General features: G+C 35.3%; 1 protein-coding gene across 1 annotated transcript; it reads right to left on the reverse strand.

Annotated features, from left to right (window-relative positions):
- Positions 1–1,924: 1,924 nt before the first annotated feature.
- On the reverse strand, positions 1,925–2,479 carry LOC113907749 (bcl-2-like protein 10). The gene has a single exon (XM_027567354.1). The coding sequence runs from the start codon at positions 2,477–2,479 to the stop codon at positions 1,925–1,927; it is 555 nt and encodes a 184-aa protein (XP_027423155.1).
- Between the last annotated feature and the right edge of the window lie 19,788 nt (positions 2,480–22,267).

Raw genomic sequence — 22,267 nt, forward strand, 5'->3', positions numbered from 1 at the left:
CAGCCCACCAGGCTTCCCCGTCCCTGGGATTCTCCAGGGAAGAACACTGGAGTGGGTTGCCATTTCCTCCTCCAATGCATGAAAGTGAAAAGTGAAAGTGAAGTCGCTCAGTCGTGTCCGACTCTTAGCGACCCCATGGACTGCAGCCTACCAGGCTCCTCCGTGCATGGGATTTTCCAGGCAAGAGTACTGGAGTGGGATGTCATTGCCTTCTCCATATCTATGTCTATATAATTTCATATTACTGGACATAGGTTTTATCATATTTATTAATTTTTTGGTTTTTAAGTGTGATGGCTTGTTAACTTAGGGTACTACTTCATAAAATTAAAAATTAAAAATTTCCAATACAGTATAAGAAAATGGAAATTATTATGATTTTTTCCAATAAGATATTTAATATTTTCAAGAAAGATGTTAACATTATAAAGCAAATGCTTACTCAAAACAATGAAAATTTGAAAAATAAACCAAAATAGCAATAGTAACTCTGGATATCAGTTGCAGAATAATGGAATGACAAATACATGCAGAGACATATGTGCTTAGTCACTAGGTGGTGCCTGACTCTTTGTGACCCCATGGACTGCAGTCCATCAGACTCCTGTTATCATGGCATTTTCCAGGCAAGAATGCTGTAGTGGGCTGCCATTTAAAAAAAAAAGAAAAAGATCATTTTAAAACATAAAATAACTTTGATATACATACATTTTAGAGTAACAGACAATGAGCATAATAACATAGAATAATTTTATTAGTGCAAGCTGTATGAGTGAAAAAATAAGTATACTTTACTAAACAGTGCCAACTGAGGAAATAGTTGGGATTATAATCTCAAATATGTTGTCAAAGGCTAAAATTTTTCATAAATTGCATTATATTCATTTAAATTATTTCAAGGAATTTTTTTTTCTTTTTGGGAGGAAAAAAATTTTTGCCACTGCTTATTATAAAAACCACAGAATAATACAAGTATCCCAGTTACAAATGATTTGTGTCCAGGAATTTTGAGCTAAATTTATGTGAATATTTTATGAGAAAGTTAAGGAAGACTTAGTTACTTACAGAAAAAATATCAGTGAAACATTTTTCTTTCTTGTTTAGATAGCTAGTTGACTACTTTCTCTGCAAATATTTATCTAAATACTTTTACACTTTTATAAAGTTTACCATATTTATTTTCATGTGTCAGCACAATACAGTTTTTAATCATTTAACCATCCAAAGATTAGTTAAAAATTTAGAAATGTAGAGTTAAGAAAGTATTTTAGGAAAGTATATTCTTTTTTTTTTTTTTTACATTTTTGAAAAAGATGCATAAATTTATTAAAACTTAAGATTTAAAAATTTATTGAAATAAAAAAATAAAATTTAATAAATTTCAATACATTAACTCTAGAAACCAAGAAGAATTTAGAAAGGATTCCTTTAAAAAGATTTACTATTACATTCTTTGTCAGACTGTGACTCAGGGAACTTGTGGTATCATTTTACACCCCAGACACACTGCCTTGATAAATCACTCAGCAGTAGCACATGAAATCATGGATAGATGAGAGACGCATATCCACTCTTATCCAAATGTAGCAAATAGCACCATATTTCGTAGTTAATGGTAAGCAGTTTCTTCTGTAATTCTTTGGAGCAATAAGCCTTTCGACCCCTGTGTCCCCCATTTTAAAAAGAGCCACTTGGGCCTTTGTCCCAATATATTGGGTTGTCAGGAGTTAAAACGCTGGCTGAAACACTGTAGGACTCCTTACATCAGATCAGATCAGTCGCTCAGTCGTGTCCGACTCTTTGCGACCTTACATGAATGCAGATAAAAATGTCTCGGAAGGTGGTTTACTCTGATTTGGTCTTTCACATTTCAAATTTGCTTGGTTGCTCAGAGTTAGGCAGGTAGAAATAAGAATTTTAGAACTCACAATAATTTTATCCAGAAGTAGATTATGATTATTGCTGTCCAGTATGCGAGGAAAAACCAGACCAGCTGTCTTTCCCAAGATGGCTGGAATGACTGGCTGAAAAAGAGACAAAATCCATCCCAGCCGCCGTTAGCCATCAGCCAGGCGCGGTGCCTTTCGCAGAACTGAGCACACAGAAGGGCCACCAGGAGCCGACAGTCCCTGCTAACGCCGTCGTCGTCTCTCTTCTGCCGTCGGGTAGTCTGCGGCGGCCTCTCCAGCAGCGACCCCGCGAAGGTCACGAGTGAGGCCACGCGGCCCCAGCTGGGGCCAGGGTCTTCGTCGAGTAGCCTCTGCGCCATCCTGGCCACCAGCTCGACGCGGTGCCTGCGGCAGCGGCGGTATAGGGGCAAGACATTTCGATTTGCTTCCTGGATACGTGCGGCCACGTGGCGCAGCACGGCAGCCTCAGGCGTGGACGGCGCAGGAGCTGGAGTGCCCGGCTCCCGGGCGCAGAACTCCAGGTAGTCCATCAGCAGCCGGGCGGTGCGCTCCCTAAACGGGTCCACCATGGCTCCGCCTCTAGGAAAGTATATTCTTCTTGCTACTTCTTTTATTAAAATTGTATCATAAGGATTTCTGAGCATTTCAAGCACATGTTGAAAATACCATTTAAGAGTTTGTAAACTTGTGGAAGCAAAGTGAAATAAATTTGGCCAGTGACAAATTAGACAAATATATCCATTTCTAAATGATAATTATAATACTGCAAGTATGTCCTAAAATCTGCTGAAACTGTACTATATATTCATTTATAACTGCTAGGATGATTATTATTCATATGAATAGCTAAAAAGAAGTCATAAGAGGAACTCAAAAAGTATTTAGATGTGGTTATTATCCTGAGGGTTTTTAAACTGTATCAGAAGGTGGTACTAAGGAGGGAAACTCATGGACTGACATACATTTCTTGTGCAAATAAAAGGAATTTTCAGCACCTCTCAAGTTTACTTTTCTTAGTAGGCTCATCCTCCCAGTTTCTTGCCAAAACCAGAGAGTTCATGGTCCCATTAAACCTTGGGATATAGTCCTCAATGTTTCACTATGGTTTGCTTAGCATTGTCTAGGCTTCTGATTTCCTTGAAGGAAAAAAATAGCCATACAAAACACTAGTAAATTAAAACTCCCCAAACAATCTGCTTACTTGTATTGGCTTCAAAACTCTCACAGCAAGTAGCTTTAGAACTGTTTGTTGAATTAATAGAAAACATTTATGTCTTATTTTCCACTTCATAGATCTGCAAAGTTTTAGAAGCAATCATTTTCAGAAACAATCATTTTACCTAATAATATCCTCTCAACACAATCTTTAGGGAGTAAGATATACGATGAAAATTTGGCATACTGTCATGGAGAGGCATACCTTAGAGGTATTGAGAGTTCAGTTTCAAACCACAGCAATGAAGGTAAAGTAGCAATGAAGTGAGTCAGCTGAATTTTTTGGTTTCCCAATTTATATAAAATTTATATCCACATTCTACTGCAACTTATTAAATGTGTGATGCCATTATGTCTAAAAAGAGAATGTACTCTTTAAAGGACTTTATTGCTAAATAACACTAGCCATCATGTAAGCCTTCTGCTTCTGCTGCTAAGTTGCTTCAGTCGTGTCCAACTCTGTGCGACTCCATAGACGGTAGCTCACCAGGCTCCCCCGTCCCTGGGATTCTCCAGGCAAGAACACTGGAGTGGGTTGCCATTTCCTTTTCCAATGCATGAAAGTGAAAAGTGAAAGTGAAGTCGCTCAGTCATGTCTGACTCCCAGCGACCCCATGGACTGCAGCCCACCAGGCTCCTCTGTCCAAGGGACCTTCCAGGCAAGAGTACTGGAGTGGGGTGCCATGTAAGCCTTCCGTGAGTCATAAACCTTTTGCAGGTTGTTGCTGTTGCTTAGTCAGTCAGTTGTGTCTGACTCTTTGCAACACGGTGGATTGCAGCCCACCCGATTCTTCATGGGGATTCTCCAGGCAACAATACTGGAGTGGGTGCCATGCCAGGCCACCTTTCCCCGGAGTCTAAAAACCTGGCCCACAGGTGGAGGGTCTTATTTTGATGTTGTTGACAGCTTACTAACTGGGCTGGTGGTTGCTGAAGGTGAGAGTGGCTGTGGCAATTTTTAAAAATAAGATAATAATGAAGTTGCCACATTGACTGATTCCTCATTTCACTAACAGTTTCTTTGTAGCATGTGACACTGTTTAATGCTGTTTTACCCACAGAGTTTCCAAATTGGAGCCAATTCTCTCAAACCCTGCCATTGCTTTATTAACTAAATTTATGTGATCTCTAAATCCTTTGTTGTCATTTCAAAAATATTCACAGCATCTTCACCAGGAGTAGATTCCATCTTAAAAAAATGCTTTCCCCATCCTGGCGGATTCATGCTGATATATGGCAAAAACCAATGCAATATTGTAAAGTTAAAAAAAAAAAAAAAACACATTATTTGACCATCCATATCTAAAATTCTAACATAAATTGGTATTCTGATTTATTCCCATGGTTTAAATTTCAGTACTAACCCTACATTTCAGATTGACAAATAGTACAGATAAATATTTTTTGAATTAAAAAAAAAATGTATTCAAATGTCAAAAGAAAATCTTAGATAGAGAACTTGAATTAATTATTTCAAACTGTCTTAAAAATTGGGCATATGTAGTTACACTATGTTATATAAAAAACAGACTAAGTTTGGGTGAAATTTAAAAAATTTTTAAATATCTTTATAATATATTTCATAAATAACATAAGAAACTAAAACAGTCTGTTGCAATAAAAAAATAGACAGCACTTTAATAGTGAAAGTAAATTTTGAATCTCAATTAGAAAATATTTTGATACATTTAAAATTATAATTTTGAAGATTTAAAGCAATTAAAATAGCAAATTTCCATACTTTAAACAATAATTTTCTTTTAAAATCTCTTATTTGACATTGTAGCAGGTATTATTCTTTTGTTCATTCAATAGTTATTTCAGTGACTAATAATAGAGTCTCTCATGTTTCAGGTAGTATTCTGGGGTCTGGAAAAAAAGGAGTGGGGATAAAATATCTCCTTAAGGTCTGGAACCTATATTTTTGTGATTCACTTAGATCAGTGACTCTTTAACATATTTATTTATCTGTATATATGTGCAAAAGACAGTATAAGTAATTTCCAAATAGTGATAAAATCTTGACCTTTTATGAATGAAGTGTTATTATGGTTTTATTCTCTCGTTTATATGCTCTATAATACTTTGCTTTCTACATATCTATTGGGTTGGTTAAAAAGTTCATTCAGGTTTTTCTGTAACATCTTCTGGAAAATCCAAACAAATTTTTTGGCAAACCCAATGCCTATTCAACTTGTATTTGGAGACATCATCTCAGACACAGAGTTGAGAGTAGTATTCTTGATGACAATATTAGAGCATTTGTCTGATGTGTGGAGATTGTCCCCAGAGCCTTGTAGTTGTAGGACTCACCTTTTTAACTTGTATGTTAGAGGATCAGCATTACCATCACCTTTTGCTCTCACTGTAGTTCATAGTTGATCTCACTACTCTAGTTATGACTCTACTCTTTAGTAGTTTATTCTCAACACAAAATCCAGGGATCCTTTAAAAATACAACTGTCTTGCCCAAACCTCCAAAACATACTCCATTTTATTCAGAGTTAATGTCTATATCCTTAGAAGAGTCTACAATGACCTACCTGGGTCAAATTACACTGTACCCTGTTATGCCCTCATACTTATCTCTGATTTGCTCTACTATCCTCCCTCTCTCCCTACATTCCAGTCACACTGACCTCTTCATTTTCCTTGATTACAGGCAATGTTGGTATTCTACCCTTTCCCATTTCTTGGAAGGTTTTCCAAGATACAATTAACTGAGTATTTACCTTCAAGTCTTTGCTGAAATCATCTACTTTCTCATAAAGGCTGCACTAACCAACTTATTGAATCTTGCAACCTTCCTTTCCAGTTCAAATGCCCACATTCTCTTTGTCCTGCTCTACATTTTTACTTTTCCATAGAATTGTTCAAAGTAATTTACTTATGCATGTGTCCTTGAATGCTCAATCGTTTCAATTTGTGTCCTCCTGTTTGCAACCCCATGGAATATAGCCTGCCAGGCTTCTCTGTCCACGGGATTTCCAGTCAGAGGAAATCTGTTTTTTCTAGCAATCTATTTTTTCTAGCAAAAATACTAGAGTGGATTGCCATGACATCCTCCAGGGGCTCTTCCCAACCCAGGGATTGAACTCAGATCTCCTGCAATGCAGGAGATCTGAGCCAGTCAGTCGGTTCAGTCACTCAGTTTTGTCCGACTGTTTGCAACCCCATGAAATGCAGCACACCAGGCTTTCCTGTCCATCAGCAACTCCTGGACCTTGCTCAAACTCATATCCAGAGAGTCAGCAATGCCATCCAACCATCTTATCCTCTATAAGTTTATTAGTTGAATGTTCACATCAAAATACTCTCTAGCTCAAATTTATGAAAAACATAGAATTTCATATGAAAAGGCAAAATAGAAATAGGTAGATAAATAGGTAATAAGTAGGTAGGTACCTAGATGATAGATATTACAGATAGATGTGTACAGAATAAGTATATTAAAATATCATACCTTTGATCTTTGGTAGCTTTTCTGAATATGCATCAGCAAAGATGTATAATTTATGTCAATCTACCTTGACCTTACTATACATATTTCAAATGAATCTTGAATACAGCCTTTGGTATAAATCAATCCAATAATTATCTCAGTCATGCTTTAATCTTATTGACTTTAAAATGAATCATATTGCTCTTGTTTCTAATCTGTTAATCCTATCCAGTCTATTTTTCATCAAAGTCAAAACAATACAGTAGCTGTTATGTCTCCAAATAATCATTCCCAAATCCTTCAGTATATTCTTAAATGTCCTCAATAACCAGTTGTCCTTGTGAACAAGTTTGCTTCATCTTGCTTATCTTCAACGTTACTGTAGTTGCTCTCTACCTTGCACTCCTTTCACTTTCTTGCCCCACTCCTCCAGGTAAACCCTTTCTGAGTCTTTAGCTTTTTCAAAATATGTTTGTTTATGTGTTTTAGAATGCATATGTTTCTAAAAGAGTTTTTTTTTAAACTTTTGGAAATGATACATATTTTCTATATTTTGTTCACTCAACATTATATCACTAATAGGTGCATTTAGCTATCGTTCACTTGTAATATTTTATCATGTGGCTTTTCTACTGTTTGTCTCCATTTTCCATTGTGCAGAAATAAAGACTATTTCTATGGCATTTGAGTTAGCATTAAGTTTTTGGTATTATATATAGTACTACTATGAAATTTCGCAAACATATCTCATGGTGAATATGTCCAAGAGTTTCTTTCAGGTTTATTTATGAGTATGCTGAGTCGTATGGAATAGGCGTGATGAACTCTATACAATGCTGCCAAAGTATTTAATACAAATTTTACAAAGGTAAATTTAAAAAGGTTGTAAAGCATGAACAGAATGTTAATAGAAGAGACTCCAATGGAAAAGAAGATAGTTCAGAAGAGTGTCCATGTATGAAGTATACATATAATAAATCTGTTTCAGGCAGATGCCTCCCATATCTGTCCAACAGACAGTGTTTTATTTCTTAAATCTTGCTCTGTGTTTCCCAATGCTGAAAATTAGATCTTGCTCAACCATCCCATCATTGTATCAGAGATTTAGTAGAGATGTCATTAGCTTTACTATATATTAAAAAATGTATACACTTGTGTTATGTGTATATATATACACATATCAATAAATAAATAATTATATATATGTATATATACACATAAGTGTATATATACACGTAAATAAATATGTATATATATATACATAAATAAATAATTGACTTATTTAATCCATCATGAGCAATACTAGTCTCATGCTAGTAAAATTAATAGATGAAATTATGGTTTAAAAATGTTATATCCCAAAGGCTGCAATTTTTACTATTCAAAAAGTAAATGTAGCAAAACTATAGTTTAAAGATAATGAAAAATATATTTTGTTAGAAAAGTTTGAGTAATATAAAACAATTTAAAAATATTATTAAGTCTGCTTCGATTAACTGACAAAATAATATTAATTTGACATAAAATCAGATTATAGGTCAAACAAAATTTAGGACAAGGCACCTTTTTTTGAATTTACTACAGGACTTTTTAATATATTTTGAGGCATTGATATATTATTAGGAGGCTTAACTAAGGTATATGTGCAATTATAATTGATAGTATGCAACTTAAATAGATGATTAATAACTTGTAAACTCATAACATTTTATTAACATTATTGCAAGAGTAACACATTTTAATAAATTACTATAGTTACTATTTTTACAACATGTATAGAACATTCTTATTATTTCAGTTGCTCAAATTCTGGCTACAATAGCATCTTCATTGATGTTACAAAAATCTTTGGATATGAAGCACACAGTAAATTGTATTTTAAGAACAATTTTCCAAGAGCCATTTTCCATTACGAGAGTCAAACAAACCATAAAGAACACACAAAAAACAAAAATAATCAGTACGTAAATCAAATTTAAACTGAAGAATTTAAGAATAAATTCTGACCTGTGAATCAAAAACTAATTGCAAGAACTGATGCAAATGTCATTGTGCAGGGAAAAAAATTCAGATTCTGGTCCAAAGGAACTATAAAAGTAACCTTTGACAATGATTTATTCCTGTATTTTAAATGGTCATGCTTTAAGGTTTTGAATTTAGTTTACAGTTACTGTATCAGCCAGGAAACTGAATACATGGTAAATATTTAAACAGAAGGCATTTCATTTGACAATAGGTTATGTGCCTATTACAGTACTGAGACCAGAACAAAAACAGAGTGAAGCCAGAGGTAGTTGCAGGGAGTAGCTATGAGCCCTTTTCCCCTTATGAGAGTCAAAACAAACAAAAACAATCAGCACATAAAGCTAATTTAAACTGAAGAATTTTGTGTTCATCAGATTTCATAGGGTGCAGCTCACCATGCTGCTGGCCTTTCTAGGTGGTGTAGTAACGCTGCTTCTAGGAATGCCAAAAGAAGCCAGAAGCTGAGGCCACCAAACTGCTGAGGAGATTTGTTGTGGGAGCAACAGCAAGCAAATAAGAAAGAGAACGTGTCTTCTATTATCCTTCCACTTGGTAGTCATTCTCTAAATCCCTTGTGTAAGCACAATTTAACCAGAAGTCAGCTTTCAAAGGAGATGTGTAGTTTGTAGAATCTCAGCCTCCAGCATTCACACAGCAGATCACAGAGATGAAATTGTGATTTAGAAGCAATATTAATCTATAATTTCAAGTAGGTTTCCATTGTATTATATTCCCATAGTTTATTTTCATCCAAATAAGGAGAAATTTATTGCTTCTTAAGGTTTGGTCTCTGTAGGTATTTGAATATTTGACTCCTCCAGACAAGTGTATCTCTACATTCTCATGTCTTGCCAATATCTCTCTTCTTTCTTCCACCCAACCATGTCCTTCACTATTTTCCAGGTAGGTTAAGTTCCAGAACCTGTCCTTTTGTTTTTCACATTGGTGCATTTGCACATCCTGCTTTTTCTGTGTGGCATTCTCCTCCCTCTTCTGCAGCTGGTAAACTCCTATATGTCCTTCAGAACTCTGCTTAGCTATCAGTATAATTGGCTTTGAAACAGGAGCCCCTCTTGACTATGATGACACTGGTGCCTTTCCTGTACTGTAGAATGAGTACACATACTATAATGGACTCATTTCCTAATGCTCTTTTTCAATAAACCATAAGCTGCTTGAATGCTGTGACCTCCTTCTATTCATCCTGCTTCTGGAAAACACAATATATTTAATATATATTTATTTGTTTTGAATCAGGAAATCATATGCACACCATAAGGACTAATATGGCCTCTGTGTTTGAGCACTAAATTTGTTTATAAGTTTTATGGAAAGGAAGGAAGAAAAGGCACCAAAATAAATTGAAGCTGGACTTCTATGTTTATTGTGAAGGGTAAGAAGTGTACCAATAAATATAAAGGCTTGAAAAATGTATTAAATATCAATGAGCAAGCTTATCAGAGTGCACAGGAATGCAGGAGCAAAAACAGAATCATAACTAAAATATATTATTAATGTCTATTTTTTTCTGTTTAATAGAACAGCTGTCAATTAAAAGTAATAAGAACAAAACATAAAGGGGAATCAACCAAATGATCTCATAAGAAGAAATTACCAGCTGATTATATAGCATACTTCTTTTAATATCTGAAACAAATGGCAATTAGTTTTGCATTTAGCTAAAAGAGAAATAAAAGATTGGGAAAATAAAAGAGCATGAGACAGAAAGATGTAAAGTCAAAAGGGATCCTAAACATTAGAAAAAATAATGAAATATTGAAAGAAAGGAAAGGATGACCTGGCCTGTTTCAGATGGACCATAGTTTGTACAAATGCCAACTTGTGTGCTAAGTCCTTTCAGATTCTGGAGCATCTGAACAAATATGTCGTATCTGATTTTTATAAGTTCAACTTTAGCCAAATTGCCTTTTAGCCAATATTAGCTGTTACAGTATAATCATTTCTTAAACCATTTCACTTATCTTTTGCAAATGTCATATAAAATTTTAACTGCTAATAGTCTTTCATCTTGATTTACAACCTTCATTCCTCATGCAAAACAATAGACTTTATATTTAAAGAAATGTGTGATACCATTTTATTGACATAGGTCATAAAAAGAGCTCGTTTTTTCTATTCTAACAAAGAGAAAGGGAAGTAAAATTCTGTATCTGAGGAAGACTTATAAAAATTAGGATGACAGGCAGGTCCTATTCCTTGGAGACTAAGTAAGGATTTTTAGAGATAAGAACATTCTCAGGAACCTTGACCCTCTTTTTCTCTCTCTCACCTCTAATCCCAAACTGGCTATTTCACTTTCAAATATCCTGAGGCTAATTATTTCCTGATTGATCTTCTTAAATGAGCTTTTCACTGCCTCATCTATTGAATGTATGCCCCTCCTTAAATCTTTTGTCAAACTTGCTTATAGAAAGATCTATCCCCCAGATGTGACTTCAGTTTTCTGTTATATAGGTCAGCCTGAAACAGAATTGAGACCAAAAATTCAAAACTTCTATAGAATTAAAATTTGATGTTATATCTCTGTTACTATGATGTGTGTTTCAGAGAACGTGAATGAATATGAATATGGATTCCAGGGAAAAAGCAATACCAAATTACCTTAGGAGTTACTCTTGACAACAAGCAGGTTACTCAGGAATATAAATTTTGTAAGCAACAACATTTGAAATGGAATTTCTATACTAGTCATTAAATTAATGCAATGACCTTCAGTTACATAATGTATATATGCCTTTCTGAGCTTCATCTATTGATATTCTATCATTCATATTTCAAGACTGAGTTCAGAGAAAAAGTTTATAATATCCCACTTTCTGCTGAATTCTATTATACATTTGCATAAAGTTTTAATTTTATTCTTGGTTAGATACGGAAACTTTATTTCTAATTGTTGTGTTAACCAATATGGAACACTGGACACGAGTACATGGTTTGCTAGACAAATACTACTTGAATTACATTGTGGAGATTCAATTCTCTCTCTTTTTGGCGGTGGTGGGGAGGGTGGATTTTTAGTGGAGTATAGTTGATGTACAATGTTTTGTTAGTTTCAGATGTGCAGCAAAGGGAATATATTTATTCACTGGTGGGTTTTTTAGACATTTTTTCCCCATATAGGTCATTACTCAGTATTGAGTAGAGTTCCATGTGCTATATAGTAGGTCCTTATTAGTAATCCATTTTTATATGTAACAATGTGTATATGTCAACCCCAATCTCCCAATTTATCCATCCCATACCCCCGGTAGCCATAAGTTTGTTGTCTACATCGATGACTCTTCAATTGTGTTTAGTAAATAAGTTGGTTTGTACCTTTTTTTTTAGATTCCACATATAAGAGATATTATATGATAGTTGTCTTTCTGTGTCTGACTTCATTCAATATAGCAATCTCTAGATCCATTCATGTTGCTGCAAATGGCATTATTTTTTCTTTGTTGTGGCTGATTGATAGTCCAAAACTAGATAAAGAGAAGTGTCAACCCCATACATGTAGAAATCAGGCTGGCTTTATAGGTATATGATCAATGCAGTTGCACAGGGTCCCATGCTCAAAAGGACTTCCATGTTTGGAATTAAATTCTCTGTTCACTATCTTAAAACTGTTAACAAATTTACCTATGAATTTGTTTTTCAAGTAAATTCCAATAGGATAATTAAATATGTGCTAGGAATTTGGCCACTTGGTTCACCATAGTCTCACCCACCTTCCAGCTCCTCATGTTGTCTTCCCAGGATGTATACTTGGTATATTTCTTTACATCCCTTGATGTCCCAAGCCCTGCTTCCCCTCCACCCCCATATTCTCTCTGTCCCATGATCGCTGTTACCCTGTACTCTTGACTTGTTTCTGCAAGGAAGAGGTAGAGGATTAGAATAATTCTGTGGTCTACAATTCCTCAAAGAGACTTGTTAGACATAGTTAAACTATGGGGTGGGGAGATATTGTACTTACATATTCCATAGAATCTCAGGGAGGAGGTAGTATTATCCTTCCCCCAGACTGACGGTGTTATAGTATGTTTGATGAACAATTTGAACTCTAGCCTACCCATGATTCAAGTGTTGACAGGGAAGTTCCTGCACGAAGGTTACAATCACTTGGAGGTTACCCTTGCACTAAGGATTAAGGTGGAAAGAGAAAATTGATTCTTTAGCCCTCAAATAGGGCGCTATTCTTCAGTCCAGAAGCTGGTAGGAAGAGGAGCCTAGCCACTGGTAGGTTACATGCATGCTTGGGTGAGTATTTCTGTAACTGAAGGACCAGAGCATTAAATATTGAATAAACACTGCAAATACTACAAATAGACATGTAACGCTTTATTGTTGATGATCAAATGCAGTAGAAATCTGAATTCAATGTGAAAGACATATGTTACAAATACAAACAGTATTACAGTACTATTAATGTCAGAGCAATACCATCTTATGGAAATTTCAAAGTAGGTGGCCAACAGTGTTAAGGTTTGAATAGAAAAGTGGAACCAGTATTATGAGCTATATATAATTTTTGAATGTATAAAATATGTATGAATTATATATATGTCATACATATTTTTTGAATTATTATAAAGATTAGACTTTATATAGTTGTGGAAGCTGGTAATGAAGTCTTTTTTTAATTTCACCTTTATTATTTTTAATTAATTAATTTGTTTTAATTGGAAGCTAATTATTTTACAGTATTGTAGTGGTTTTTGCCATAAATTGACATGGGTGTACATGAGTCCCCCATCCTGAACCCCCTTCCCACCTCCCTCCCCATTCCATCCGTCAAGGTCGTCCCAGTGCACTGATCCTGAGTACTCTGTCTCATGCATCAAACCTGGACCAGCAATCTATTTCACATATGGTAATATACATGTTTCAATGGTATTCTCTCAAATCATCCCATCCTCGCCTTCTCCCACAGAGTCCAAAAGACTGTTTTTTACATCTGTGTATCTTTTGCTGTCTTGCATATAGGGTCATTGTTACTATCTTTCTAAATTCCATATATATGCATTAATATACTATATTTGTGTTTTTCTTTCTGGCTTACTTCACTCTGTATAATAGGATCCAGTTTCATCTGCCTCAGTAGAACTGATTCAAATGCATTCTTTTTAATAGCTGAGTAATATTCCATTGTGTATATGTACCATAGCTTTCTTATCCATTTGTCTGCTGATGGACATCTAGGTTGCTTCCATGTCCCAGCTGTTGTAAACAGTGCTGTGATGAACACTGAGGGTACACATGTCTCTTTCAATTTTGGTTTCCTCAGTGTGTATGCCCAGGAGTGGGATTGCTAGGTCATATGGCAGTTCTATTTCCATCTTTTTAAGGAATCTCCACAGTGTTCTCCATAGTGGCTGTACTAGTTTGCATTCCCATAAACAGTGTAAGAGGGTTCCTTTTTCTCTGCACCCTCTCCAGCATTTATTGTTTATATACTTTTTGATAGCAGCCATTCTGAAATGTAAATTTGCTTTTGTCTAGAAACTTATTGTGGAAAGGCCTAACAAGAATGTCTCTAAAAATCTACGTGCATTATCCTAAATGTAAGCTAAGTTTGTGCTAAGAAGAGGACGGAGGCCTAGTTTAGTGGAGCTAGTTGAATTATTCCCTTCCTTCCATATTCTTCAACTTGAGAGATTATCAAGAAATATGGTTACCAAGTGAAAAATAAAAACTGTTAATATGATTTCTGGCTAGGAGTATTGATTATGTGTTCTGTAAACTTTACTTACTAAATTGAGAATATATGTGTAATTTAAATTGACTAGGACTCTGAACTGCTTACAGGTGACCAGAAAAGACATGAGCATGTCAAAGATTTTATGAATTGTGAGGGGAAGAACTACCAACTATGGTCCCCCGGAGTCTTATTTAGTTCACAACATTGACTGCATAAGTATGTCCCACAAATTAGAAATGAGTGACGACACTCCTGGAAATGAAAAGAAAAAGCATAAGATGTAAGTGCTTTTCTTAGGCAGAGTCTAAAATGGCACAGACTAAACACTAGACAAGACGAAACCAAGAAATATTTGACCTCAGATTGCACCTAGACCTGATCTCAGTAGGATTACTAGGAAAAGTTAAAAAAGTTGGCATAAAGAACATTAAAATTAAATTTTTGTCAAGAGGGTTTAATTCTTGGTCCCATTTTAGGGAAAAGGTGATGCATAAGCCTTATTTTTTCTTGTAAATTCTTTTTTTCCTATAAAGAGAATAATATTTCACACATAATATATAAGATTTATAGCAGCTCCTTTTACCACTTATCCTACACACAATTTTCAGTCCATGACTTCTTTTGTTCTTTTATGTTTTCACAAGATACAGAGCTTTTAATTTGTTTTTATTTCTGTGAATAACATTCTGTATCCAAAGTGCTTTGAGAAAAGCTGCTGTTTAGCAGAATTATAGCTTCAACATAAGAATTGATAAATAGACAACTCTTTTTTTCCCCCACATTTGTGTCCAAATCTTCTTATATATTTTGATTCTCAGTTTTAAAATGCTTTTGTGTCCAACTTTTTGCGATGCCATGGACTATACAGTCCATGGAATTCTCCAGACCAGAATATTGGGTGGATAGCCTTTCCCTTCTTCAGAGGATCTTCCCAACCCAGGGATTGAACCCAGGTCTCCCACATTACAGGAGGATTCTTTACCAGGTGAGCCATAAGGGAAGCCCCAAAATACTGGAGTGGGTAGCATATCCTTTCTCCAGCAGATCTTTTCCACCCAGGAACTGAAGCAGGGTCTCCTGCATTGCAGGCAGATTCTTTACCAACTGAGCTATCAGGGAAGCCCCTATACTGCTTATAATTTTTTTTTATTTTTAAACTTTACAATATTGTATTAGTTTTGCCCAACATCGAAATGAATCCACCACAGGTATACCCGTGCTCCCCATCCTGAACCCTCCTCCCTCCCCATACCCTCCCTCTGGGCCATCCCAGTGCACCAGCCCCAAGCATCCAGCATCGTGCATCGAACCTGGACTGGCGACTCATCTCATACATGATATTATACATGCTTCAATGCCATTCTCCCAAATCTCCCCACCCTCTCCCTCTCCCACAGAGTCCACAAGACTGATCTATACATCAGTGTCTCTTTTGCTGTCTCGTACACAGGGTTATTGTTACCATCTTTCTAAATTCCATATATATGCGTTAGTATACTGTATTGGTGTTTTTCTTTCTGGCTTACTTCACTCTGTATAATAGGCTCCAGTTTCATCCACCTCATTAGAACTGATTCAAATGTATTTTTTTTAATGGCTGAGTAATACTCCATTGTGTATATGTACCACAGCTGTCTTATCCATTCATCTGCTGATGGGCATCTAGGTTGCTTCCATGTCCTGGCTATTACAAACAGTGCTGCGATGAACATTGGGGTACACGTGTCTCTTTCCCTTCTGGTTTCCTCAGTGTGTATGCCCAGCAGTGGGATTGCTGGATCATAAGGCAGTTCTATTTCCAGTTTTTTAAGGAATCTCCACACTGTTCTCCATAGTGGCTGTACTAGTTTGCATTCCAACCAACAGTGTAAGAGGGTTCCCTTTTCTCCACACCCTCTCCAGTATTTATTGCTTGTAGACTTTTGGATCGCAGCCATTCTGAATGGCATGAAATGGTACCTCATAGTGGTTTTGATTTGCATTTCTCTGATAATGAGTGATGTTGAGCATCTTTTCATGTGTTTGTTAGCCATCTGTATGTAACCAGGCTTCTTTGCTAACTAAAACTTCTTGGGGGTCTGGACGGTCAACATCTGCCTGAGAAGGTGCGCCGGTGCTTATAATTTTTTAAAAATGGATTTTATGACTTAAAAGCAAAGCAGTGTTATAATATTTTTCAATTAGTATCAAATATTTCTCAAATCTTATTTTCACAAAGTGTGTGGTATGAGTAACCAAGACATGGCTGGTCACTTGACAGAAACACAGCTTAACTATAAACAAAGAGTCAGGACTGATCTGAAGGCCAGCTTCATAATCCTGGTCATGAACTGATAATAATGTCACCCAAGAAAACAAATTATTTGAATAGACATTTATTTCTTTAAGAACTACAGCTTATATTTTTGAGTTATCCAAGTTTAATACAGGGAATTATTCATGAAGATAAAGATAACATTTTTTTCAGGTTGAACGTATGATTATTATCCTTGATTATACTTTGGTCATATAGTTAAATTAATACATGTTTCTAGCAATTAATTTATAGTGTCATAAATTAACTTTTACATCACCAGTTTATGCCCTAAAGAGTAAGAAACCAAATGAAAACTCTTCCGAAGGCTATTAATAATAAAAAGGCAAAAAACAAAAGTAAATATTTAATTATGTCTTTTGCCAAAGAATAAGACTCATGTCTATATATTCTATCTTCCATATTACCAACCACTTCCTATTATAAACTCCCACACAAATGTAGGTCTGACTTTGCTTTTGCTATGAGAGAGAAAGAGCATAAAATGATCCTATTATTTTTAATATTCAATAAAAAGTGACATCAATTAAAAATATCTGGTAATATTTTACTATAATATACATAAAGGAGAAGAAAAAAGATCTTATACAGAGATATGTTTTTGTATTTGACACTGAGGTAATTTTTATTTTTAAAGTTTTATTTTTCAGAGCTGATTGTCAAAAATGTTTAAAGCTTTTTTCATTCTCTATGCAATCACTTATACTACCTTTGTTATACCTAAAATGAATATTTAATTTCTAATAATAATTAGTATATTTATAAATTCTGTTAAAATTTTTTCCTATTTATTCTGCCAGAAAATCCAGAATATAAAGATAAATAATCCACTGCTACATAATTTTGTGATCATGAATTTAAATATAGGAGAAATTATGATATGAGGAAACTGCAAATCACTTTGAAAGTTATATCATTCTGTAGGATTTCAGAAGATAATCATTTTCCAAAGTGGAATTATGGGTGAATATTTGAATTTAAAGTTGCTCTATGAGTGATGCATAAAACAATGGACCAGATTTTACTAAATGGATACTGAGCATGCAGGGTAGAACAGATAGGATGTATAAAGCTGCAGAAACGTTAACAAGTTAAAATTTATTGTATCATGAAAATCAAAAAGTCCAACTCATTTAATCTTTATAATAAGTTTCAGGGAGTAGGGATGTAAGAGTCAGAAGATAGTTGGATAGGATTGTGAAGGTTTTAATTCATCAGGAAAAAGACTTATATATACTCATATACATAGATTAAAATTAATTATATATAATATATATTGATGGTATATATTTATATATATATATATATAATCATCTAAGTAGGAGTATATAAAATGGATTTAGAGAAGAAAAGAAATCTACTGGGTAAGGAAACAAATTTGCCATTTATAGGCTACAGAAATATTTTTATATTAACTGGCTGTAGGGTAGGAGGAGGGGCGAATCCTACTAGAAGAGGAAGCATCTTTTTCTGCTCTGATTGCTGTGGCCAAAACTTCCAAAACTATGTTGAATAGTAATGGTGAAAGTGGGCACCCTTGTCTTGTTCCTGAAAGAAAGAGGAAATGCTTTCAATTTTTCACCATTGAGGATAATGTTTGCTGTGGGTTTGTCATATATAGCTTTTATTATGTTGAGGTATGTTCCTTCTATTCCTGCTTTCTGGAGAGTTTTTATCATAAATGGGTGTTGAATTTTGTCAAAGGCTTTCTCTGCATCTATTGAGATAATCATATGGTTTTTATTTTTCAATTTGTTAATGTGGTGTATTACATTGATTGATTTGCGGATATTGAAGAATCCTTGCATCCCTGGGATAAAGCCCACTTGGTCATGGTGTATGATCTTTTTAATGTGTTTTTGGATTCTGATTGCTAGAATTTTGTTAAGGATTTTTGCATCTATGTTCATCAGAGATATTGGCCTGTAGTTTTCTTTTTTTGTGGCATCTTTGTCAGGTTTTGGTATTAGGGTGATGGTGGCCTCATAGAATGAGTTTGGAAGTTTACCTTCCTCTGCAATTTTCTGGAAGAGTTTGAGCAGGATAGGTGTTAGCTCTTCTCTAAATTTTGGTAGAAATAAAAGGAATCCAAATTTGAAAAGAAGAAGTAAAACTCTCACTATTTGTAGGTGACATGATCCTCTACATAGAAAACCCTAAAGACTCCACCAGAAAATTACTAGAACTAATCAATGACTATAGTAAAGTTGCAGGATATAAAATCAACACACAGAAATCCCTTGCATTCCTATACACTAATAATGAGAAAACAGAAAGAGAAATTAAGGAAACAATTCCATTCACCATTGCAACAGAAAGAATAAAATACTTAGGAATATATCTACCTAAAGAAACTAAAGACCTATATATAGAAAACTATAAAACACTGGTGAAAGAAATCAAAGAGGACACTAATAGATGGAGAAATATACCATGTTCATGGATTGGAAGAATCAATATAGTGAAAATGAGTATACTACCCAAAGCAATTTATAGATTCAATGCAATTCCTATCAAGCTACCAACAGTGTTCTTCACAGAGCTAGAACAAATAATTTCACAATTTGTATGGAAATACAAAAAACCTCGAATAGCCAAAGCGATCCTGAGAAAGAAGAATGGAACTGGAAGAATCAACCTACCTGACTTCAGGCTCTACTACAAAGCCACAGTTATCAAGACAGTATGGTACTGGCACAAAGACAGAAATATAGATCAATGGAACAAAATAGAAAGCCCAGAGATAAATCCACACACATATGGACAGCTTATCTTTGACAAAGGAGGCAAAAATATACAATGGATTAAAGACAATCTCTTTAACAAGTGGTGCTGGGAAATCTGGTCAACCACTTGTAAAAGAATGAAACTAGAACACTTTCTAACACCATACACAAAAATAAACTCAAAATGGATTAAAGATCTAAATGTAAGACCAGAAACTATAAAACTCCTAGAGGAGAACATAGGCAAAACACTCTCTAACACACATCACAGCAGGATCCTCTATGACCCACCTCCCAGAATATTGGAAATAAAAGCAAAAATAAACAAATGGGACCTAATTAACCTTAAAAGCTTCTGCACATCAAAGGAAACTATTAGCAAGGTGAAAAGACAGCCTTCAGAATGGGAGAAAATAATAGCAAATGAAGCAACTGACAAACAACTAATCTCAAAAATATACAAGCAACTCCTACAGCTCAACTCCAGAAAAATAAATGACCCAATCAAAAAATGGGCCAAAGAACTAAATAGACATTTCTCCAAAGAAGACATACAGATGGCTAACAAACACATGAAAAGATGCTTAACATCACTCATTATCAGAGAAATGCAAATCAAGACCACTATGAGGTACCATTTCACACCAGTCAGAATGGCTGCGATCCAAAAGTCTACAAATAGTAAATGCTGGAGAGGGTGTGCAGAAAAGGGAACCCTCTTACACTGTTGGTGGGAATGCAAACTAGTACAGCCACTATGGAGAACAGTGTGGAGATTCCTTAAAAAACTGGAAATAGAACTGCCTTATGATCCAGCAATCCCACTGCTGGGCATACACACTGAGGAAACCAGAAGGGAAAGAGACATGTGTACCCCAATGTTCATTACAGTACTGTTTACAATAGCTGGGATATGGAAGCAACCTAGATGTCCATCAGCGGACAAATGGATAAGAAAGCAGTGGTACATATACACAATGGAGTATTACTCAGCCATTAAAAATAATACATTTGAATCAGTTCTAATGAGGTGGATGAAACTGGAGCCTATTGTACAGAGTGAAGTAAGCCAGAAGGAAAAACACCAATATAGTATACTAACGCATATATATGGAATTTAGAAAGATGGTAACAATAACCCTGTGTACGAGACAGCAAAAGAGACACTGATGTATAGAACAGTCTTATGGACTCTGTAGGAGAGGGAGAGGGTGGGAAGATTTGGGAGAATGGCATTGAAACATGTAAAATATCATGTACGAAACGAGATGCCAGTCCAGGTTCGATGCACGATACTGGATGCTTGGGTCTAGTGCACTGGGACGACCCAGAGGGATGGTATGGGGAGGAAGGAGGGAGGAGGGTTCAGGATGGGGAATACATGTATACCTGTGGTGGATTCATTTTCATATTTGGCAAAACTAATACAATTGTGTAAAGTTTAAAAATATAATAAAATTAAAAAAAAAGAAGAGGAAGCATCTTATTTATGAAAATAGAAGATGATGATAAAGAGGTCATTTAATGTTGAAAGATCAGAGTTATGCTAGATTGAAAGCAAATGAGGATGGCCGAAAGATTGTTTTGCTGTAATCAAATTTCCCTTTTAATAATGACACAGTCTTTATAAGCATTTATGTGTATGGAAAGGTAGTTGCATGGGTCTTATGTTTGTTGTTTGTTGCTATTTCTGATGTTGCCGAAGATAAGTTGTAGAGAATGTACATTTAAAGACTATTGGGGGAAAATAAAAAAAGAAAGGAAGGAAAAAAGGAAGAAAAGGAAAAAGACTATTGGGATTAGATAACTGGTCAAAGTGATAGGATTTCATGGAAGTTTTGTTGAGAATAATTAGTTCTTATATGAAAATAGGGGCTTCTCAGGTCGCATTAGTTATAAAGAACCTGCCTGTCAATGCAGGAGACAGGGACGGATTCATCTCTAGATTGGGAAGATCACTTCAGAAATGACTGAAGCAACTTAGCATGCACACATATGAAGATATATTAACATTTAGTTCCTAAATATTGCTTTTTGTTGGTCACTTTTTACATGATTTGATGGCTTAATAAATAAGTTGTTTCTTAGAAGTTCATAATATTAAAAACATATACTCTTTATACTACTCTATATTTTCTCTACTTTTCGTGTGTGTGTGCCTACATGCTAAGTTGCTTCAGTCGTGTCCAACTCTTTGTGACCCTAGGCACTTTTTCTACCAGACTCCTCTCTCCATGGGATTTTCCAGGCAAGAATACTGGAGTGGGTTGCCATGCCTTCCTCCAGGGGATCTTCCCAACCTGGGGATTGAACCTGTGTCTCTTAAGACTGCATTGGCAGGCAGGTTCTTTAACTTAGCACCACCTGGGAAGTCTTTTTTAAGCCTCCATGAATCCTGCCTCTGCAAACTGAGATGTGACAAGAAATAGGTGGAAAGGAAGAAGTTCTATATTGTCCTGCCAACCCTCCCTTGTCAACCTGAGAACATCTGATTTCATATATTTCTGTAGTAAGTTTCTCTAAGTTTTCCTTGAACACAAGGATGTGTGAGCTAAAAAATAAACAGGCAAAACAAACTTTGAAAATTACTGCTTATATGGTTTCTTTATAGTAAAATTTTGAACCCCTCAAATATATTAGATAACAATCACCCTAGTAATATTGGGTACACATCATCCACATGAATGAGAGATGTTCAGAAAATAGGATAGTTTGAACCAAAAGAGGAGCAGAATAACTGAAAATTACTGATTGTTGGAACTGTTAGTAGAATTATGTCTGATCATTCTTTCATCCTAATCCAACAGTACTTTGGCACAAAGTTAGTACAAGGTTGAGGACTATACAGAGGCACCCTGCCCATCAAGATAACTTAGAATGGCCAACACAGGTCGCTGTCTTTGGTGGTCTGCTCTCAAACTGCCCCCCAGA

The sequence above is a fragment of the Bos indicus x Bos taurus genome, chromosome 17, assembly GCF_003369695.1.
Source record: "Bos indicus x Bos taurus breed Angus x Brahman F1 hybrid chromosome 17, Bos_hybrid_MaternalHap_v2.0, whole genome shotgun sequence".
Classification (NCBI taxonomy): Eukaryota; Metazoa; Chordata; class Mammalia; order Artiodactyla; family Bovidae; genus Bos; species Bos indicus x Bos taurus.

Coding starts and splice junctions, on each gene's coding strand:
- LOC113907749 (XM_027567354.1), bottom strand. CDS start 2,479: ATGGTGGACCCGTTTAGGGAGCGCACCGCCCGGCTGCTGATGGACTAC.